The sequence below is a fragment of the Columba livia genome, chromosome 7 (assembly GCF_036013475.1).
Source record: "Columba livia isolate bColLiv1 breed racing homer chromosome 7, bColLiv1.pat.W.v2, whole genome shotgun sequence".
NCBI lineage: Eukaryota > Metazoa > Chordata > Aves > Columbiformes > Columbidae > Columba > Columba livia.
Genome location: NC_088608.1, coordinates 7943446 through 7962090, shown reverse-complemented (window position 1 = coordinate 7962090; position 18645 = coordinate 7943446). Strand labels below are relative to the sequence as shown.

Sequence of the window (18645 nt, the reverse complement as noted above, 5' to 3'; positions counted from 1 at the left end):
CACCTTTAAGAGAGGGCATTGACTGGGGAAAACACGACAGTTTCCTAACTGGTCCAGGAACAGAGCTAAATGAATGCCAAAGCTGACATTAGCTGAGCAAATAAATAATGAGAATTAAACATGTTTTTTCCCAAGAATTGAGACAGCAATAAAATCCAGTGTAAAATATAATTTTGTACCTATCACATGACTCTGACATGTAGTCCTTGTCATGGTGTCCTCCTCTTCTTCTTGCGGGTTTTCTGTGACTACTTTAGCCTGTACATAGTACAACAACAACAAAAGTGAAGAACATCTGTGACTCTATGCATGTTGCTTCATGACAACTATAAAATATCTTTTCAGAAATAAACCAGAGTAAAGTTACAGGGCAGCTAAGAGTGGAAGTTTATAGCTTCTCTCATTCCACAAACAATATCTGAGGATAACAACTTTAACTTCATTCAAAGTCACAATATGCAGCAGTCAAAAATACCCTCGGAAATGCAATATCTCAAAAGGAAAAGTCTTTTTCTGCATTAAAAAACCAAAGAATTATGCTCAGGTCTTCTGACCTCTTGCTTGTTTCTCTCAAGAAATACCATGTTTCAGATTCTATGCTAAAAAAACAAGTTTAAAAGCATTTTTTAGCTGAACAGAGAGAAAAACTTAAGAGTGCAGTGTATACTAAGAGCCTCTGTGTTATTCAAATCTCCTAGATACTCTGTTTTTCAGATGAAGGCATATTTTTGCTCTGTTCTTCTGCACTCCTATTTCCAAAGTGTATATATAATCTGAGTATCTTCCTATCAGATAGTGAAAACCCCTTCCATTACATGCCATCAGAGGCCATAATTCAGATCCAGGGACATATTTTCCTGCCATGCTACACAAATCAAACAGGAATGAAGACACTTTCAGGGTGATGAGAGCAGGAAAGCCAGCACTGCAGAAAAAATTACTTTCAATATCTCAGAGATCTTAAATTATTTGTTAATCACTCTCTGCTGTTTTAAACCACTTACAGCACATTCATGATAATATTAAGTATGTTCTGTAATCTAAACCAGAAGAATTTATCATCATTTGCCTGACGTATCTTTGATCATAGTACATATTCTGCTTGTCTGGCTTACACACGTAGCACTATTGGCCTTTTCTGAGTAGCCTCAGTAAAGACTTGCTCTCTGTACTTATAAAAGTGCATTTATAATCTCTTAATCCCAGGGATTTGATTACATTTTTTTTCTTCTGAAATGATGCTCTTCAGGCTATGGAAAACGGAGAGGGTGGATCATTTGGCACCGAATTACGGGTAGAACAATTTCTCACATTTGCAGACTGCATGGCGGTCTGTGGCTCACTGCTGATGTGCCATTTCACAATATTAGGATAGATCTCTGGGTATTCCCCAAACACACAGACTGCAGACAGACACTGCTATACGGAACTCCCAGTGTCTTGATTTCGGTGCCACGCTTCCACCTCACAAAGTAAAGCGCATGGCTTTTCTAAATTACACTGGGCTGTAATAAAATCACAAAGATGAAATGAAGCAGTGCGGCACAAAAAATGATTGTATCTCACCTTAAGCTCCAGCCAAGGACATGAAAAAGTATTGGAAAATGTGGAATATCCTTGGTGTGGGCTAAAGGATTATGTATTTCTGTTGGCTGGCCTTTAGAGCAAAGTGCTTTTTTGATGAACACTAACGGGAAGCGCATCCCTCTGAAGGTGAATGCACAAGGCCGCCATCAGCGGGACATTGCTTTTTCCATAAATTCAGTGGCAGTCAAGCAATAACATTCTTTGCAAGAACAGAAATCAGAGGTAATTGGTGCATACGTTATGGCATAACAGTGCCCCAGGTCTTTAACTGGCACATCATAAGGGAAGACATCTAATAATCAAAAATTAAATAGGCTTTAAAGGAAAAACTTGCTAGAAAATAAATGCTAAAAAATGCTCTGGCTAGGATTTTAAAAAGCAGAATACATATATATATGTATATATATTATACGCAGCTTTGAAATACTGCAGCTTCCGCACTGAACCCGTATGACCGAATGCACTTTGCAATGTTCAAAAAAGACAAGACATCTTCCTAGTTTAGGGCTTTTCAAAAGATTCACGCTGTTCTCTCCAAAAACATTCATTTTGTCTTTTTACAAGCAAAAAAAAAAGGCACAACAGGCCATTCTAGCGCATGCGACTGTTTTCAGTCACAGATATCTCCCAGTCCTTTGCAATCTGCTTCAAAGTAAACAGACACCAAAGAATAACTGGAAGTGATAGTAATAAGATGCATGAACTTTGAATTTAAAGACTTTCCATTGGTTTTCTTGTAGAAGTTTGGAGGACAAGATGAAATATCGCATACTGTGGAATCTCGAGGTATATCTCTTCCATGAGTTAGCATTAAGAACTGTAAATATGTTTTTATCTCATTATTCTAGATGTCCTCTGTCTTTCGGCACTAGATATTTCTTTCAGGAATTAAATGCCGCAAATAACACAATATGAAACTCAAAAAGATGAAGCACATAATGTAACTTAATTTTTAAAAATAATACAAAAAATATTTTGACTCCCAGCAAACAAAAGACTATATGGTGTAGGATAGGTAATGCTTTTTCCCCAAGACTGACATGTCTGTTAAAACTAAATAGTATAATTAGTATTTCTCCATTATTTATGTATATGAAGGACAATCTTTTTAGTTCCCTAGTAAAACTAAGTGTGTTTCTTGAAGGTATACTTGAAGTCCCAAATGACTATTATTTCTGCATTTAGAAAGACTTCACAAAACGACAGACAAAAAGCACAGGAAATTATTGCAGCATTAGAAAATAATACGTTAGGAAGAAATAGTAGAAGCAATGTGTAGAGTTTTTTGTACTTCTGTAGAGTGAAGATATACCCTAAGCTGTCAGGACCATATTAAATGGGGCATAGTTAAACTGAGTGGCTCTGATAAGGGGCTCTGCTTTGCTATCAAAGTTCTAGATCAGTTGGATTGAATTTCCTGCATATTGCACATTTCCAGACTTCCATTCTCTCTCTTTCCTTTCAGTGACACTACAAGGACAGCCTTAGATATGCTTATAATTTGTGGTTTTATAATGCAGGAGACATCTACATTTTCAAAGAAGAGATGATACTACAGGAGTCAGGAGGAAAAAGTTTTCCAATACATTCATTCTGCATATGTTCCCCATAAGTTTTAAAAAATGACCTTGCAGATGTTCTTAGGAAAGACATCTGCATTAAAGTAAAACACATATTTGCCTGAAGCTGAAGCCATGTATGGGATACTTTAATGGTATGCATTCTAAACGTCAGTACTAAGCTCAGAGTTTTTCCAGTTCTCATTATGAAGCTTTTTGAAATTTGTCTTACCCTTGAAAATAATCCCAAAGAATTTGTATTTCAAATACTTTCAGATGAAACAGTTGCATGTGCTGTAACTTCAAGAACTCAGTTTTGTCAAAAGTAATAGCCTCAGCTTTATGTTCGGTATTTTATTTGGCACAAGTTTTAAGACTATTTGTGAGAATTGTGATTAATGTTAATATTCATCATAATAATACGGTTAAGACAGGTGTTAGGCATGAGAAAAGAATGTTCATTGAGTTAAATCATCTCTGCTCTCCTGGTGCTTCAACTTCAAAACATCATGGCAAAGGCCCTTTCCAGGCAAGAAGTTGCTCACTAAATTCTAAGGTTAATTATTAGAAGCTTCACAAGGAAGGGCATCCATCCAGTCTGACTTTAGGCTACAGTCCTGGACTCTGTGTGGGCTGCAGAAACATGAGCCACTCCTATAACCTTTCAAGAACCAGAATCTAGCAGCTAACAGAAAATAAAATGTTTTTTCTTCTAAATTGTGACATTCCTACTCTGTGGGTAAATTAAAGTATCAGCTACAGGTAGTACCTTATTGAAGTGTAAAACTATCTACAGGGCATTAACAGGGATTTTGGTGGTACAATGAAAGACAAGGGTTCTTCCTTTTGAAAGGCTTCCTCCTAAGTGATAAATATTCCCAAATGAGGTCAAATACTTCGCCTTTTCCCCACCAGCAGTGCACATGTAAGGCTTAATGGTTTCTATGATGCTTGGAGGAATGTACAACACCAGCACGCAATTTTCAAGAAAAGGGGGAAAAATGAGAAAAAGAGAAGAAAATGTTCCTATTATTTCACTCTACTACAGTACGATTATAGCAACATTGTACATATATCTCCACTGGAACTGAATTGCCAGCAGAAGCAGTAGTATCGTCATGACTAGCTGTATAATCTGGCCTATAGTCAAGCTGCCAACTTTTGTATTAATTCACAATTCTCTAGCTACACAAAGTGTTTCTATCAAGTATAAACAGTTATTATCCTGTTTGTCTGTACTGGCAATAAGGAACACATCCGGAAGTTAAAAAGAAGGTAATAACATTTTTCTGTACTAAAGCACTTACCAGGGTCTGATTCTGCATTTCCATATCAGCTTTTGTGTTGCTGTTTTTCTTGTGGTTTCCTTGAGAGCTGATAGAGTTGCCGTGAAGAGAGGAGCCCTGGGAGCTGCCCTTCGACACACTCCTGTAGGAAACATTATTTGATCCACTTTCTGTCTGCTGAGCTGCTTTCTTATCAACTCTGCAGGTAGAGAGTGATTCCTCTGATAAATTACATTGCCCTTCTTCAATCACTCTACTTTTCCATTCCTTTAATGTTTAAAGTAACCTCTCTGTATCTTTCTGTCTCTAGACCTTTGAGTGATAAATGTTTCTAACTAGCCTTGATCAAATCTGTCACTTGCAATTTCAGGTAGTATATCAATTTAGTCTTTCACATATAATGATTTATATTATATCTGGGACTGCTGTGGGGCAAATGTGAAAACACAGTATAGCAATTGCTAAGGTCTTCTGCGACCAAAGGTTGCAGCAGCCAGAAATGTAATTAATTCTGACTAGTTAACAAATATATATTTGCTGGTTACGATACATGAAGATGGAATACATTAAAACATGTACCTAATTATCCTTCAGCTTTACAGGCCATCTGCCTAGATTCTTGATTCTGGAACCATCTGAATTTCTATCAACTTGGATATAACTTGCCATTCTTTATTTCAAAGACCATTGGTTGGTTGACAAAGTAACACGAACAAAACTATCACCTCATTATTAATGTTTTTTCCTATAGAGACTAAAGTCCTGATAACGTACCTACTGATCACTACTATGCATTCCCTGTCTAAAAGAAACATATATTGAACATGGCATCTGAGCTACTGTAAAGCTACAGTATGCACAAACATATCTCAAATGGTGTTCCAGAGTTTTACCTGTTTAAAAGCTCTTTCATAAAACTGTCTTTTGGCGAGTATGTCGCTGTGGTGGAACCTTTGACTTGTTCACATTCAATCTCACCAGGCATGTCTTGTGAAGGTTTCATCATTTTGCTTTCCATGACATCAGCTAAAATGTCACCATTGTCTGTTTTCCTGTTAATTTCATTTTCAATTTCACAGTGTTGGTCGGTTTTCTTTCTTTCTTTTCTTCTTTCTAATTTTGCCTGCTTAATTCCAAATCCTGAAACTTTTGCATCTTTTTTTTCTACCTTTGTTTTAGGAACATCAGTTTTCCTGCTACTCAATGCTGGGAGCTTACTCTTTCGAAAGCCAAACCAACTCGCTATAGAGGGCCCAGTCTTTTGTTTACCCTCCACAGTGGGAGACTTGGCTTGTCCCTGGCCCTTCTGCACATTTTCTTGGATGCACAGCATGACTTTCTCCTCTATTGAAGGTTGTAGAGCTGGTGAACTCAGAACATCAGTAACCTTCTCAGAGGCTTCTGCTAACTTTAAAGACATTTGCTGCCTTCGTGACTTCATTGCTTCTAGTTTATGAGGACACTTTATTCCATCCGAGCTTTGAAATGATGAAATTTGTTTGGAAGATACAGTTGCTGACCCTTGTAACTCCAATTCTGCTGGCAGAACACTTTTTTTACTTAGAGCTTCGTGTTTAATACTTTCAGTGCTTTTCTCACTCTGGACAGATAGACTATGTGCATCTTTCTGAGAAAATGGTTTGCTTCCATCACATTTTGAAGTGCTGTGAAAGACGTCTGCTTTTGGAGATGATCTGAAGGGCAGTTTGCTTGGGCTTCCATGCTGGCTATTGTAACTATTTGTATTTCCAAAAGAACTTTGTCTAGAATAAGAATTTTCTGTGGTTTTAGGAGTATGGGAAAGAGCCTCTGGTGTCACTGATGCCGCAGGAATGGCCTTGATTTGTAGTCCTTCTACAGCTGAGTTCTGCCTTGTTAGAGAATTTCCTCTGTCAGAAGTGTTTGTAATAATCTGCGTTCGTACTTTTGCGAGACCTTCTGTCACAGGGGCAGATGGCTTTTCCCCCATATGAATGCTAAAACTGTGACTACGAGCCTTTGCTCCATTCATGCCCAGAGCTGGCTTCAAGTGCGACTTGTTGCTGGAAGAAACAGATCTCTTAACTAATTTGTTTTCTAATCCATCTACCCTGTCTACCACCAAGCCGCAGTTTTCATGTGAATGAGGTGATGCTGTATCCATGCTAAGTCCCACAGTAAAATTATTTTTCGCTTCGGTATCAGACATAGAGTCTTTTAATTCAGCATCCGCTGCACCTCTGGTGGTTACACTTACAGAATCATTTTGCTTGTACTTACTTGAACTCACGTTACTTTTGGAAGCGGCGTTTATACTGTCTTTTTCCTGCTTCCCTGGTACAGTAGAGCTCTTTCGGAGAAGTTGCGGAGATTTTACAAACAATTTCAGGCCCACGGGGAGACGGGTTCTCATTCCTTTCTCATTAGAGTTTTGGGTAGCATGTGCAGTGTCACTTCCATGAAACAGTGTTGACAACGGGGAATTGTTTACCTGAGATAGTAAAGGCTCACTTGTGCTTGTTGTATGACACTGAGGAGTTGTAGGGAGAACGTTTGACATCTTTTGTGGCTGATCCATCCCACTGTCACTGCAAATATCTTTTTTGTTGGAATATATATCTTGTGAAGAAGTTGTTTCCAATGATGCACAACCTAGAGAGAAGGACCTGGCTGTTTTAAAATCTGTCTTGGAAAATTCACGATTCCTGTGGAGACCCAGCTGATTAGGGTTTTTTGGGCAGACTTGCTTTGTGGAAACTTTGGAAAGACCTTGGGGTTGCTGAGATACGCATTTATTTTGCATAATTGCTTCTGCATTTTCTTGAAGGTAAGATAATTCAATTTTGGCCCCAGAAGATACATTTTTTGCTTGCATTTCATGACTAGATTGATTATGAAAGCCAGAGTTCACAGTTCCTTTTAATGGTGATGATTTCAGTATGTTTTTTGCTGTTTCACTGGGACCAGTTCCTCCTGACTTTACCACTACAGGTGGTGAATGAGCATAATTAGGCCGAATCAACAGGGATGTTGACCTGCCTGGAGGAAGGGGTGGGGATGGTGATCGGGCTTGTACAGTTGCTAAATCACAATGAAAGTCTCTGGTTGGAGGTTCCCCACAGTCACTGGGCTCTATAAGGTGCTGAGGCAACAGTGGTGATGCTGGACTCTGACTCTTTGGGTACTTTGACCCATCGCCTCTGCCTGGACGTTTCAAGCCAGGCAGGGGATGGGCAGGGGGCTTTGGAACCTGCAAGTCAACTTTTGAGTCAAAATTACGAGGTGGACTTTGTGCCTTTTTGAATCTTGCAAGTTTTACAGGTGGCAGGGCAGGTGATTTTTCAAGGGTTGCAGAGCCCACTGACTGGGCTACCGGTGTCTCCTCACTCTCTGTCGTCGCAGTTTTTTGGGGAGAAAATTTACCTCTGCTGGGTATTTTAGTCATGTTTGGCTTTTGATTGTTTCCTGCCTGCACAGTGGAGCTTGAATTGGCCTTGTATGATACATCATACACTGGCCTCACTAGTTTTTGTCGTGGAGTATTTTGCAGTGTCACTCTTGCACAGTGTGAAGATTCACTGCAGGTCACAGGGACAACTGTATTGTTATTCCCTGGCTTATCTTCAAGAGGCTTTTTCTCAGTTTCATCTTCAGGTCTTTCTAAAGCAGTGTGGTTTCTAGCACTGGTTCCTGTCTGCAAATCAGTTATTCCCTGAGGTATAAGTTCAGTATATTCTGCACTGGACCTAGTTTGTGGCTGCTTGATTGAGATTTCATTTCTTGTTACAGTGACAACTCCAGTTTGATGTGAGCTGAATTCAATAGGCTCACCATCCTCAGCATCAAATATTACGGTAATGCACTCTTCAGAAGAGGTCTTTTTTATAACCTTTTGTTGTTTAATGAAATTACATGTCTTTGGCCCCATGTCTGAGTGAGCAGATATCTGGTTTTCCTCTTTGTCAGTAGATACAAACTGAGAATTCTCCACGACTTTGAGCATGTCAGAGGTCTTTGAGTACTTCTCAGTAAAAGGAGTTGCTAATAAATCTGATGGACTTTTCTCATCACTGCTTTCTATATGCAATTCATCCAGCACTTCATTGTCATCCGTATCTGAAAGCTGAAAATTAAGGTCCTTCCAGCCTATACCAGCATGGCTTTGATTTAACTGTAACTCAGGCAGCTTTGCTCTGGTGCGTGACTTTGCTTCTGCCTGAAATCCACTGACAAAACTAGTCAATTTTTCAGGTCTTTCCTTTGAATTAAAATACGAACTTCTTTCTGGCAAATGTTTCCTATTAGGATCCCAGTCAAAGAGACTGTCAGAAACGCTGTGAGTTAATTTGTTACAATAGGCCCTGCAGTCTTTGCTTGGAACCTCCGGCAGCAACAGTAAGGATGAAGAGTCATCATCTGCATCATCATGCAAATCTGAATCGTAGGAGAAAGTTTTGCTATGTTCAATGCAAATACTTTCTATTTCCATTGGCTTACAATGAGTCTGTTCGTTATGGCTGCCACATTTAACTCCAGGGGAATATATTCCTTCATTAGAGTTCATGCAATCTTTGTAACCCCATTTTGATATTACTGAAGGTGATTCAAGTAATATTTTTTGCTTCTGTAATTTCTTCAGCCCTTCTAAGATATGGTTTTCTTTGATACGAGTTGGAGGTAGATCATCTGCAGGACTTGAGAGGTTGCTTGGGAGTGAAGAACCAATGCTTATTCTTTTATCCCAGCTCACGGATGACTGTTAAAACAGAATAAAACTCACATATTACTCACAAGTGCTGTTAATAAAGTGTGCTACCATTTTAGTAAATTTAATCCATTGCTATTAATAGCAATGTTCTTTTTTAATAAAGGATTTCATAGTGGTGTGACGCCTGCAGCGCATTTAAAACCTGTAGGAAGAACAATATGAATGGAAGGATTAAGATAAAGAAGAAGAACATTTTGGACTGTGAAAGAGAGAATAAATGTCAGAGTAAATGAGGAAACTGTAAGTAAATTGGAATCATAAAAGAATTGTTTAAAAAAATTGAAAGGGGGGAGAGAGAGGGGAGAGACGTTGGGGAAAGAACTGACTGAGTTTAGTGACAACTGTTTTAAGTACAAAAGAGAGGAGAAAGTGAAAAAAATTCTGAAATAGACAGCTTTTCAATTAATCTTGTTTCAGATGAACTTAAACCAATACAGGAAGAAAATTAATTTGATTTACCCTTTTGCTGCATGTCTTCCCATCATTCCAAGTGTAGGAGGAACCACTGGAATACTCGCTGCAAGCGCTTGAGAGGGAGATTTCACTGCTACTGCAGCTGCTACGGGGATACAGGCGGCTCGGACCTGTCACATTTAGTTGACTCTGGCATTTCAAGACAGGTATACAGGATTTCACATTCTGCTGGCATTCCTAAAATATCAGAAAAAACAGAAATATATTATGGCTGGAAAAAGATCCTTTAAGTTCCCCTTAATTAAGAAGGACAAAGACGAGGCAAGTAAGCTACTTACACATTTCTATTATGCCATCAGTGTATGATGAATTTAATACAAAGAACTAAAGTAAAACTTGGTGACATTTTCATTTGTTGGGGGAAAGCCCCACAACCCTCCATATTTTCTTCTTTATTCTCAAACCTCTGTTCTGCTCTTCTCTTGCTGAATATTATTCTGAGTCTATTTGAATTATCCTTTGTACATAAGCAGGGTGCTCCGGTAAGATAGAGAAAACAAAGTTATAAGAATACAAGTGCACCTTGACAACTGCATTATAGCCCTACAATGTAACAGATGAGGCTGTACACCCTGGACAAGGTAAATTAATTTAGTATCCCAACCAGAATGTCCACTGAGAATGAAATCTCTCCATTACAGTCTAATTTTGGTTTCCTATCTAGTTCAAAGCTTTGTCTAAGAAACTCTCTGACGTAGGACAATCCATCTTTGTGTCGCTCGCAGACAGCTGAAGCCTCTTGCTTATGCAATTTATTGACACTTTATGGCTGCCTTTAGTACTTGTGTAGTTATCGCCCCTCTCCAAATGCAATTTCAGCTGACTGTGACTAAGTGCCAGCTTTGAGGAAGAGAGTAATGAAGAGCAGATAGCACTTTAGGTAAAATATTAAACCTCTGTAGGAGTATCTAGGATGCCTTTAATTTGTTTTCAAACTAATACTCTTGCGCTTAACAGTGTTAGCGCTTCTTTAATGTTAAGTGCCTGCACCATTCTGTTATGCTATTCCCCGGTTTCCTTACAGAACCAGGTATCTTTTTAATTATCAGAAGCACCAGAGTGACATGTCTCTGTTTCATAAAACTTTGCTTTGGATTACATTAAGGCAGAATATAATTGTGCAAGCTCAAACATTACTTATTGATTTTTGTAAGTAGATATAGCCCAAATTAATTTTACTTGGATCAAAATTTTACCTTTATATTCAGGAAGATATAAAATATCTTAAGTTATAGAATTCACAAAACAATTACCAAAAGTGTATATGCAGTGGCCACAGCATCTTCAAGCAAATCTCTGGAAAAATGCTCATTTTATAGGCACTTCTCATACACTAACATGTTTGTTGGACTTCTGCTAATTTCTTCCATTTATTCCCCCATGTCCTCCCATTTATTACTGCTAGGGTTGAACCTTTTTTAGTTAAATGGGAGAGAGCGGAATTTTTACTGCTAAGGAGTTCATCAGTACAGCTCTTCATTGCTCAACTGACATAATAATGTTCTGTTTTTGACAAACGTAACTACAGGGCAAATCATTATTCTCTGTCACAGGCAACACCTATGAATGGGAAAATCATTTAGAGGTAGCAAGAGCACATTTCACCTCTGGGAGTTATTGGTTCATGTTCTCCTAGGAAGTTAAATGGACGCAGGAGGAACAGCCTTTAAATCCACTGGCTCTGGGAAGAATACATCTTTCAGCATCAGAGGCAGGCCGATGCCTGTGTTTTTGGCTCTGAAACAGACTTCCTTGCTTTGTTGAGACAAATTACTCTTATTTCTGACATGGTGGTTCCCATGGGAGACCCTCTCTCATCAGCTTCCTCAGCTATTGACAGCGTCAGTCCCTGTAAGGTCAACTGTATAGAGGCCAATGGCAGCCTCTGCTTGTTCTGGCTCTTTCGTTGTCTTTCAACTGTGGCACTGGGAAAACATGTCATGTCAATTTTCTGCCCTTTACACTAGGCTCGTCCCAGTCATCACAGTGTTTGAGGGCAGGATGCCTGTAATCTCCTGCAGGAGAAAAGTGGAAATCACAGCACACTGACAAGTGCTGCCTTCCCTGCCTGTCACCTTCCGCCCCAGCCCCGCACTTGGTTTCCTTCGCACCTAAATAGAGAAGAATGTCCTTGGTCCTACAGCTTTAGCAATGGGAAAAATGAAGATACCTAAGCAAAGCAAAAGAACAGTATATTACTGTAATTTATTGTTTAAGAGATGAGGAAATGTGAAAAGGTATCCTGCCATTACAGATTCTGAAGTAGGATATCGACTCAATTTCTAGGTTACATTCAGATCAGTTGAGTGAAATTTTCTCCTGCAATTTGCCTTTAGTCTCTAAATTATCCAAGAAAGTACTTTGAACAGAATGTTTAGGATGCACTAATTAAACATATTTAACTTACATATGGTTCTATTAACTGACATGGTGAAATTTTGTTTTTCTGTAATCATGACTCTTAAGTCATTACCTTTAATGAAATTAGAGGAAAAGGCCTGAATGTAGTATTACAATTTGAATGCGCAATTTTTGCTAGAAATCACAGAAAATCGAATCATACTATTAAAGACACAAAACTCTGCATTAGAAAAACTTAACCTGAAGGCTTAATTACATACAATGCAAAGGGTTGTCAGCATTTTTGTGAACCTTTGAAACTGCCTTTTTAGTGAAGTATGTATTACAGAGGAGACGGCATTTTTGTTGACACTACTATACTTCAAGATCAAAGCCATACACAGGTTCAATGTTCTGTTCTTATCCTCTTTGTTTCCCTCTATCTTTATGTGACTCTTGTTTTTCAAGCTACTTTTCTCTTTGACAATGAGACATGAAAGCCACCCTGGCTAGCGTTTTGCCAAATAAGCACAAAGCTAACCCCATCTGGAAAAAAAATGCAGATCCCATGAATTTTTAACAGTTCATACATAATATATCATAAAAGTAGGATGAATAATACGGTGTATGGGCTTTAATAAAAAGCTCCTTGACCATTTCTCAGAGATTCTGAGATGTAATCAATACCCAAAAAGGTATCTTGGGGACATTGCTAAGATTTACGCTTTTTTGCACAGAGTGACACTATCTGCTTACTATATCAACTGAGGACACAATATTGAATTTCAGAGAACAGAAGGAAGAAGTATTGTTATCTGCCTCAACAGTGCTTCAATTCAGAGATCAGGTTCATGGCTCATCCCTGACATGAGGGGCGAAAAGGAGGGTTCCAGATGAGGAGCACAAGGACACCACAAAAACTCACGTGAATCTGAGCATCGGCAGTTCGAGATTGCATCAAGCTTCTGTTCCGTTCTACTTCTGAAAGCAGCTCCCCAGATGAGAGGTCCAAGATGCGTGAATGGAGTTTCTGGGGGGGCAGAAGGGAATGAGTCATAAGCATTTGTCAAATATGCAGCAGATCGGCATTTTTAAAATTCCGAACTCTGCTGTTAAATTTCAAGGGAAATTAAGATCCCACAGGTAAAAGAGGAATTGTTTTAATTTGAAATGTTGCTGTTTGTGCTTACTTTGTCCAAGATCTCCTGTCTGCAGAACAGATCATTCTTCATCCCAAACAAACTCTACTTTTTCTTCTAGTCACTAATTTTGCAACTTATCATTACTTCACACGCAACAATGACAAATGAACATGAGTCCCACCATCATCCACAGAGTTTGACGGGTTTCAGGAAAAAAGCATAAAAATGAACTACAAAATTAACATTTATAAATCAATCAACATGTTAATGTTGTTTTATTTACGAGCTGTTACACCTTGAGTGAATGATTGCAAAAGTGACCCTATCTTTAAACAGCATCGATCTGCTGAAGGCCTCCTTTGCACACATTTTAACTCAAAGTCATTAATGTCATCTGTTAGGAACAATTAATGTGAATAGAAAATAATTGCATCAGGGAACTAGGGACTCAGAGGATTTTGTGCATTAATATTCACATGCTGTTCGATTATATGCAGGTTTTTTCAGTTTTGCTTGGAAGGATGGCTAAGCTTGTGCCTTTTCCTCCATGTTCACCTGTATACTAATTACTAAGGCTTTCAGTGTGCATTAAGCTTGATTTGTTTTAATTGCAGTTTCAATAAAATCCATGATTTATGTAAATGCCTTGGCCGATGACTTCAAAAGAAGAAATATCTGCAGTCTTGTCAGTCATTGGACCAACATATCATGTAACGCAGTATGGACCTGACTCACAGTTCATTGAGCCAAATGAAAAAGGACTTTAAAAAAAAACACAACAAAAGGAATTTAGATGAGGCTCTTTTAATTTTGCCATTAATTCTGCAGGCTTGCAAACGGAGAGACCACATCTACCCCATCCTCAGCACCGGGGCACCCAGCCTGGAGGAACACGTGGTGCAGACCCCGCCAGGGCGCTTGGCCAGGGGGACCCTGGGAGGGATCAAACCATGGGGACACGTGGAGGCCACGCAAGTGGCCCATCACCTTGTCCATCCAAAAAGCCTGGGCAAAGACAGAGAAAGAACCTGTAGCCACAAACGCCTTTCTACACTGTGCAGGAGTAGGAAGGGCAAGACAGTTCTTTGAAGGGCCCTGAGACATCAGTCACGCAGTATTTATGCCCAGCCTGCTCTCCTGGTACCCACTGCAGAAACTCATCTGCCGGAGAACAAAGCAAGTGGCTATTCCTACAGCCCCTGATATCTGCGTGCTGTGCTTCAGGCAGCTATGCCAGACAATCTAGCTTTTTTTTAAAAAACCTACTTATTATAAATTTGGGAGTAATTTCGCAAGAGTTACATATTCATCCAGGAGGTTTCTTCAGGAGCTACTATCTGGTGCAGACAGATTACGGAAAATATTTTCAATTATCATGTTCTGCATAAACATAGTTTGTCCAATATATTGTTGAATAGATTAAAATGCCACAAGCACTCGGTATCCAATATACTTTTCATTATAAATACTAATTACATCCAGGCTATGTGTTTTTTAACACCAGTGATGCCTATCGCCTAGTTATTCGGTGTGTACCTTTTAAAGTGTTATTACTAGCGTTACTGCCAGGTGTGTGTTTAAGATTTAAGCTCCAGGTAAAATATCTTCCCAAACTCACAGATTTAGTGACTTAGCACAAGTGTTATTCTTGACAATATTTCCAACTGTATCATTGAGCCACAAGAGAATTCCACTATTTTCAGAAACAGGACCCACTGATATTATGAACAAGTGGTGTCCTCGCGCTCTGCAGAGGAATTAATTACTTTCTCCAGTGAAACCAGTCACCTGGAAGTTACTACAGTCCGATCTTTGCATTAGAGATGATGGCTGAGATGGATGAACATCAATACTTCAACATTTATTTTCTTAGGAAAAAAGTATCCTAGAAATAGTGCTATAGGAGTTTGACAATTGGCTCTTTCCCTCTTTCCAACAAGGCATTTAGAATACTTCATTACTTAAATGGGAACGTATATGCATCTCAATAATGTAAACTAAATATATCCCTATAACATCAAATGGAATTCAGCGTGTTGGTGCTCTTGTCCATATCAGATGCAAGAACAGGTTTCAGCCCAATCGGAACAGGCAGAAAACAGAAACTATTTTTGCCCAGTGATACGACGCAGCCCAGCAGAGCAGCCTGTGCACAGCTCAGAGTGATGGGGGTCCCTCCACACGGGGATCAGAAGGGCTGGGCTGCATGTGGGTCACGCTGCGTTTGAATCATCTTCGCCGGCGTTAAACAATACGGGTCTATAAAACTATAATAACGAAGGTGAATCAGAAGACTAAAATTATTAACCAAGAAGAAAAGTGTATTCTCAGGGTGTATAATGTGATTATATTTCTGTATCAAACAAAAGATCATCGCATTGGGAATATTCCCACCCCCCACAAATGCAAATAAGCTAACAGACACGTGGCCAGCACAATGACTAGCATTAACAAACAGCATAATAAAGTTTGAGATCATTAATTAAATATAGTCACACAGCACTGAAGCAAGTCATCCAATTACAAAAGAAAAATGATAAGAAAATTGTTTTTCTTTCATTTATTTTTTCTTCTCCATTTTCTAATTAAAAAATGGGGAAAACTCTACTATTTGTTAAAAAAACTCCTTAATGATTCATTTAAAATAAAGTGACAGGTTGTGCTAACTATGTATCTTGATTCTGATTTCTTCTCAGATACACAAAATGTACTGTGTCCTTTATGGTTATTTGCAGATGACAGTCACATAACTAGATCAAGGAGTTACTGCTGCCTTGAAAACTGTACAATATTAAAATCACTGTTGATGCTATCGTGATACAACCCAACAAAAGGCAGACCAGAGCACAGAATGACCTCCACAGAAAAGATCACATCAGTTTAAATGAATGTTTAAATATCAAAGTGAAGAGTTACAACTATAAATCCAAGTCACCTGCTGGTTGGTACTGTTGTACTCTGTTGGTACTCGATACAATGATAAGGGGAAAACAGGCAATATTTGTACATGGTGGGGAATGTCTGGGCTCTTCTGAACCCAGGAAACCACCAGGAGCACTGGATGGCAGGACAGAAAACCCCTATGGAATTGCAGCATGAACTGGGCCAACGTGTTTGGAAATTACCCTGTACTGAATACTGCTGGGGAAGGTGCAGAACAAAAGTTCACAGCATGTCAGCTAGTCTGGAGCCATGTCTCTACAGAAAGTGGGTGCTGAGAGGCACAGAGGCCAGGGCAGAGCAGAGAGGGCTCTCTGTGGCTGCCTGTGACCAGCAGCAAAGCTCCTCCTGCACCTGTGAGATGGATGCAGAAAAGGCCGTGCCCTTTGTGGCTCAATGTCAAGATTAACTCCCATAACCTACATGAAAAATAAAAACAAAGTAATTGATAATTTAGGTGGAAACCTATTATATCAAGTGCAATAGGAAATACAATTATCTGGCAGACAGATAACCAATCCATCAAACAGGAGGCCAGTTCCCCCGCCCCCAGCTGCATCCTTATTAAGGCTTTCTAGGAAGATAAAGGAAGGCCACTGCCTGCAGCCATGAGGCAATGTCACCGAGAGACTCCTCTAACCATTGTGCCTCTTGACTGTTATCTGTGCAGAATATCTATCAGTTCCCATCTCCTTTTTAAAATGTCTGATGGCCTGCAGCATTGCCAGAACAATTTTCAAAGAATTATGCCAAACTGTATGTGGCTCTCCAATATTGGATGAGTTAATTGCTATTAAATCAATTGGCTTTGCTTTTCTCACATGAGCCAAAGTTCATCATTCGCAAGAAGGCAATTTTCTCTTTAGGTTCTAAGGGGACATTTGTATCCTGGTGCTCCGTGCCAGAGGTGTAAACGCGTGTTTGGTGCGTGCGGCCACCTCAAATCTTCGCTGTTATCTGGGGCATCACAAACCTGACCAGGCACACTATGCACTGCTCTCCTGTATAACCTGAGCACTGTAATTGCTCTGGCAGGGAAAACCTTTTCTGCAGCCTTCACATGGCCCACTTTTAATAATTCTCTGCATAAAGAAGATTCCCCTCAAGCCCCCAGGCAGCAACACCACCTCTCCAATTCTACCCGTTGTATTGAATGAGTTAAGTCTTAGTAAGTCCACCAAAAACACGCAAAAAAATGAGCAACACGAAAAGAGTGCTGACATGGTGATCTCTTTATAGGTGTGACAGAGGCTCATGAAAAACAAGAGCTCTTTCTAGCTGTTGTGATTTTTTTTCACAATCATCTGACTTGTCTCACTTTCCTGCTCCCTTGTTCATCTTTAACTGTCATATCCATTAGATGCAGGGTGCAGCTATGAATTAACCGCATCTACTTTAATGTTTTCCCTTTTTTTTTGTTGTTTTTCCCTCCTATTAGATTGACTTTGCTGAAAAACCTAGAAGCCTGGTGATATAGAAGATGCTAGACTTTAAATTCAGACCCAGTATTAATAGTGGTTTGTCAGTTTTGCTGGCAAATCCCCCAGGCGAGTTTACTGAGACTTAACTGACAACATCCAAGACAAAGTACAAGGGTACGATATTACAAACATTTGTATGGAAGATTAGGGTGCTAAAACTACATCAGAAAATCCTGTTAGCAAGGCAAATCCAGCACAAAAATAAAAACAAAGGTTTCACTCGCGTCTACTTCAGATTTTTCCCGGCTTGCCGCTCTCTATTATTATCGAGCCATCCAGAGATGGCAAAAACCAGTGAATTACAATCCATAGTAACTCAGAAGGCTGGAAACCTATATCCTAGGGTATAAATTGGGAGGTATTAAACAGACATTTGATGCATAAACATAAATAACATAATCTCTCTGTATTCTTCAGAGAGTTTACAACATTAATGTAAGCCTAAAATTACTCCTGTTGCAAATCCCTTAGTTTTATTAATTTTTATAAACTGCTTTAAATAAAAGTTACATTGAAATACACAAAATAATCCTCTCTGATCCTAGTTTTCATTTTATAACTCTATCAGTGTTTTCAAGCTCTGAGGCTCCACAGTGTTAGTTCTCATCTTAATAGCACTACGGTAGGAGTCTGTAAATATTGCAGTAACAATAACATGAGCTAATTTAATTTCTTAGGAAAATGTATGCTTAAGTTCCCTGTGGTTTGTAATTACTGTAAAGCCAACAGTTTACATCAATGACTTGGTAATCAGCTAGTCAGAATGTAAATAATTAATGAAAGAAAGGTTTTCAACAAGCTTGCTTGTGGAAGACTCCTTAGACTATGGTAAAACAGCAGTTCTGTGAGAATACTGCTGAAGAGCAGTGGAGTCTCTTATTAGTGCATATTTGTGTTTTGTTTCTTATAAATTTGCTACAAAACAGTAAATGTTGTTTGTAAATACCATTCTATTAATCTAATACTAATTAATATGTTAATTCCACTTCACTAAATGAGTGCCAACATCACGTAGGTACTATGAATTATGGGGACATCAAAGAGTGCAAGGCAGATCCTGCACACCCTGGCACCTTCTCTTGTTCCACT

At 39.1% G+C, this 18645-nt stretch overlaps 1 protein-coding gene across 3 annotated transcripts in view; it reads right to left on the bottom strand.

Moving 5' to 3' along the window:
• Positions 1-18645, bottom strand: part of NCKAP5 (NCK associated protein 5) — a 487324-nt gene that overhangs the window by 51054 nt on the left and 417625 nt on the right. For all 3 annotated transcript variants that reach the window (XM_021296516.2, XM_021296523.2, XM_065069581.1), the window contains 5 exons: positions 12919-13023; positions 9639-9830; positions 5326-9167; positions 4454-4631; positions 180-258 (listed from right to left, as the gene is read on the bottom strand). In XM_021296516.2, the coding sequence (XP_021152191.2) occupies positions 180-258; positions 4454-4631; positions 5326-9167; positions 9639-9830; positions 12919-13023 (4396 nt within the window). The remainder of the gene's footprint in view (positions 1-179; positions 259-4453; positions 4632-5325; positions 9168-9638; positions 9831-12918; positions 13024-18645) is intronic.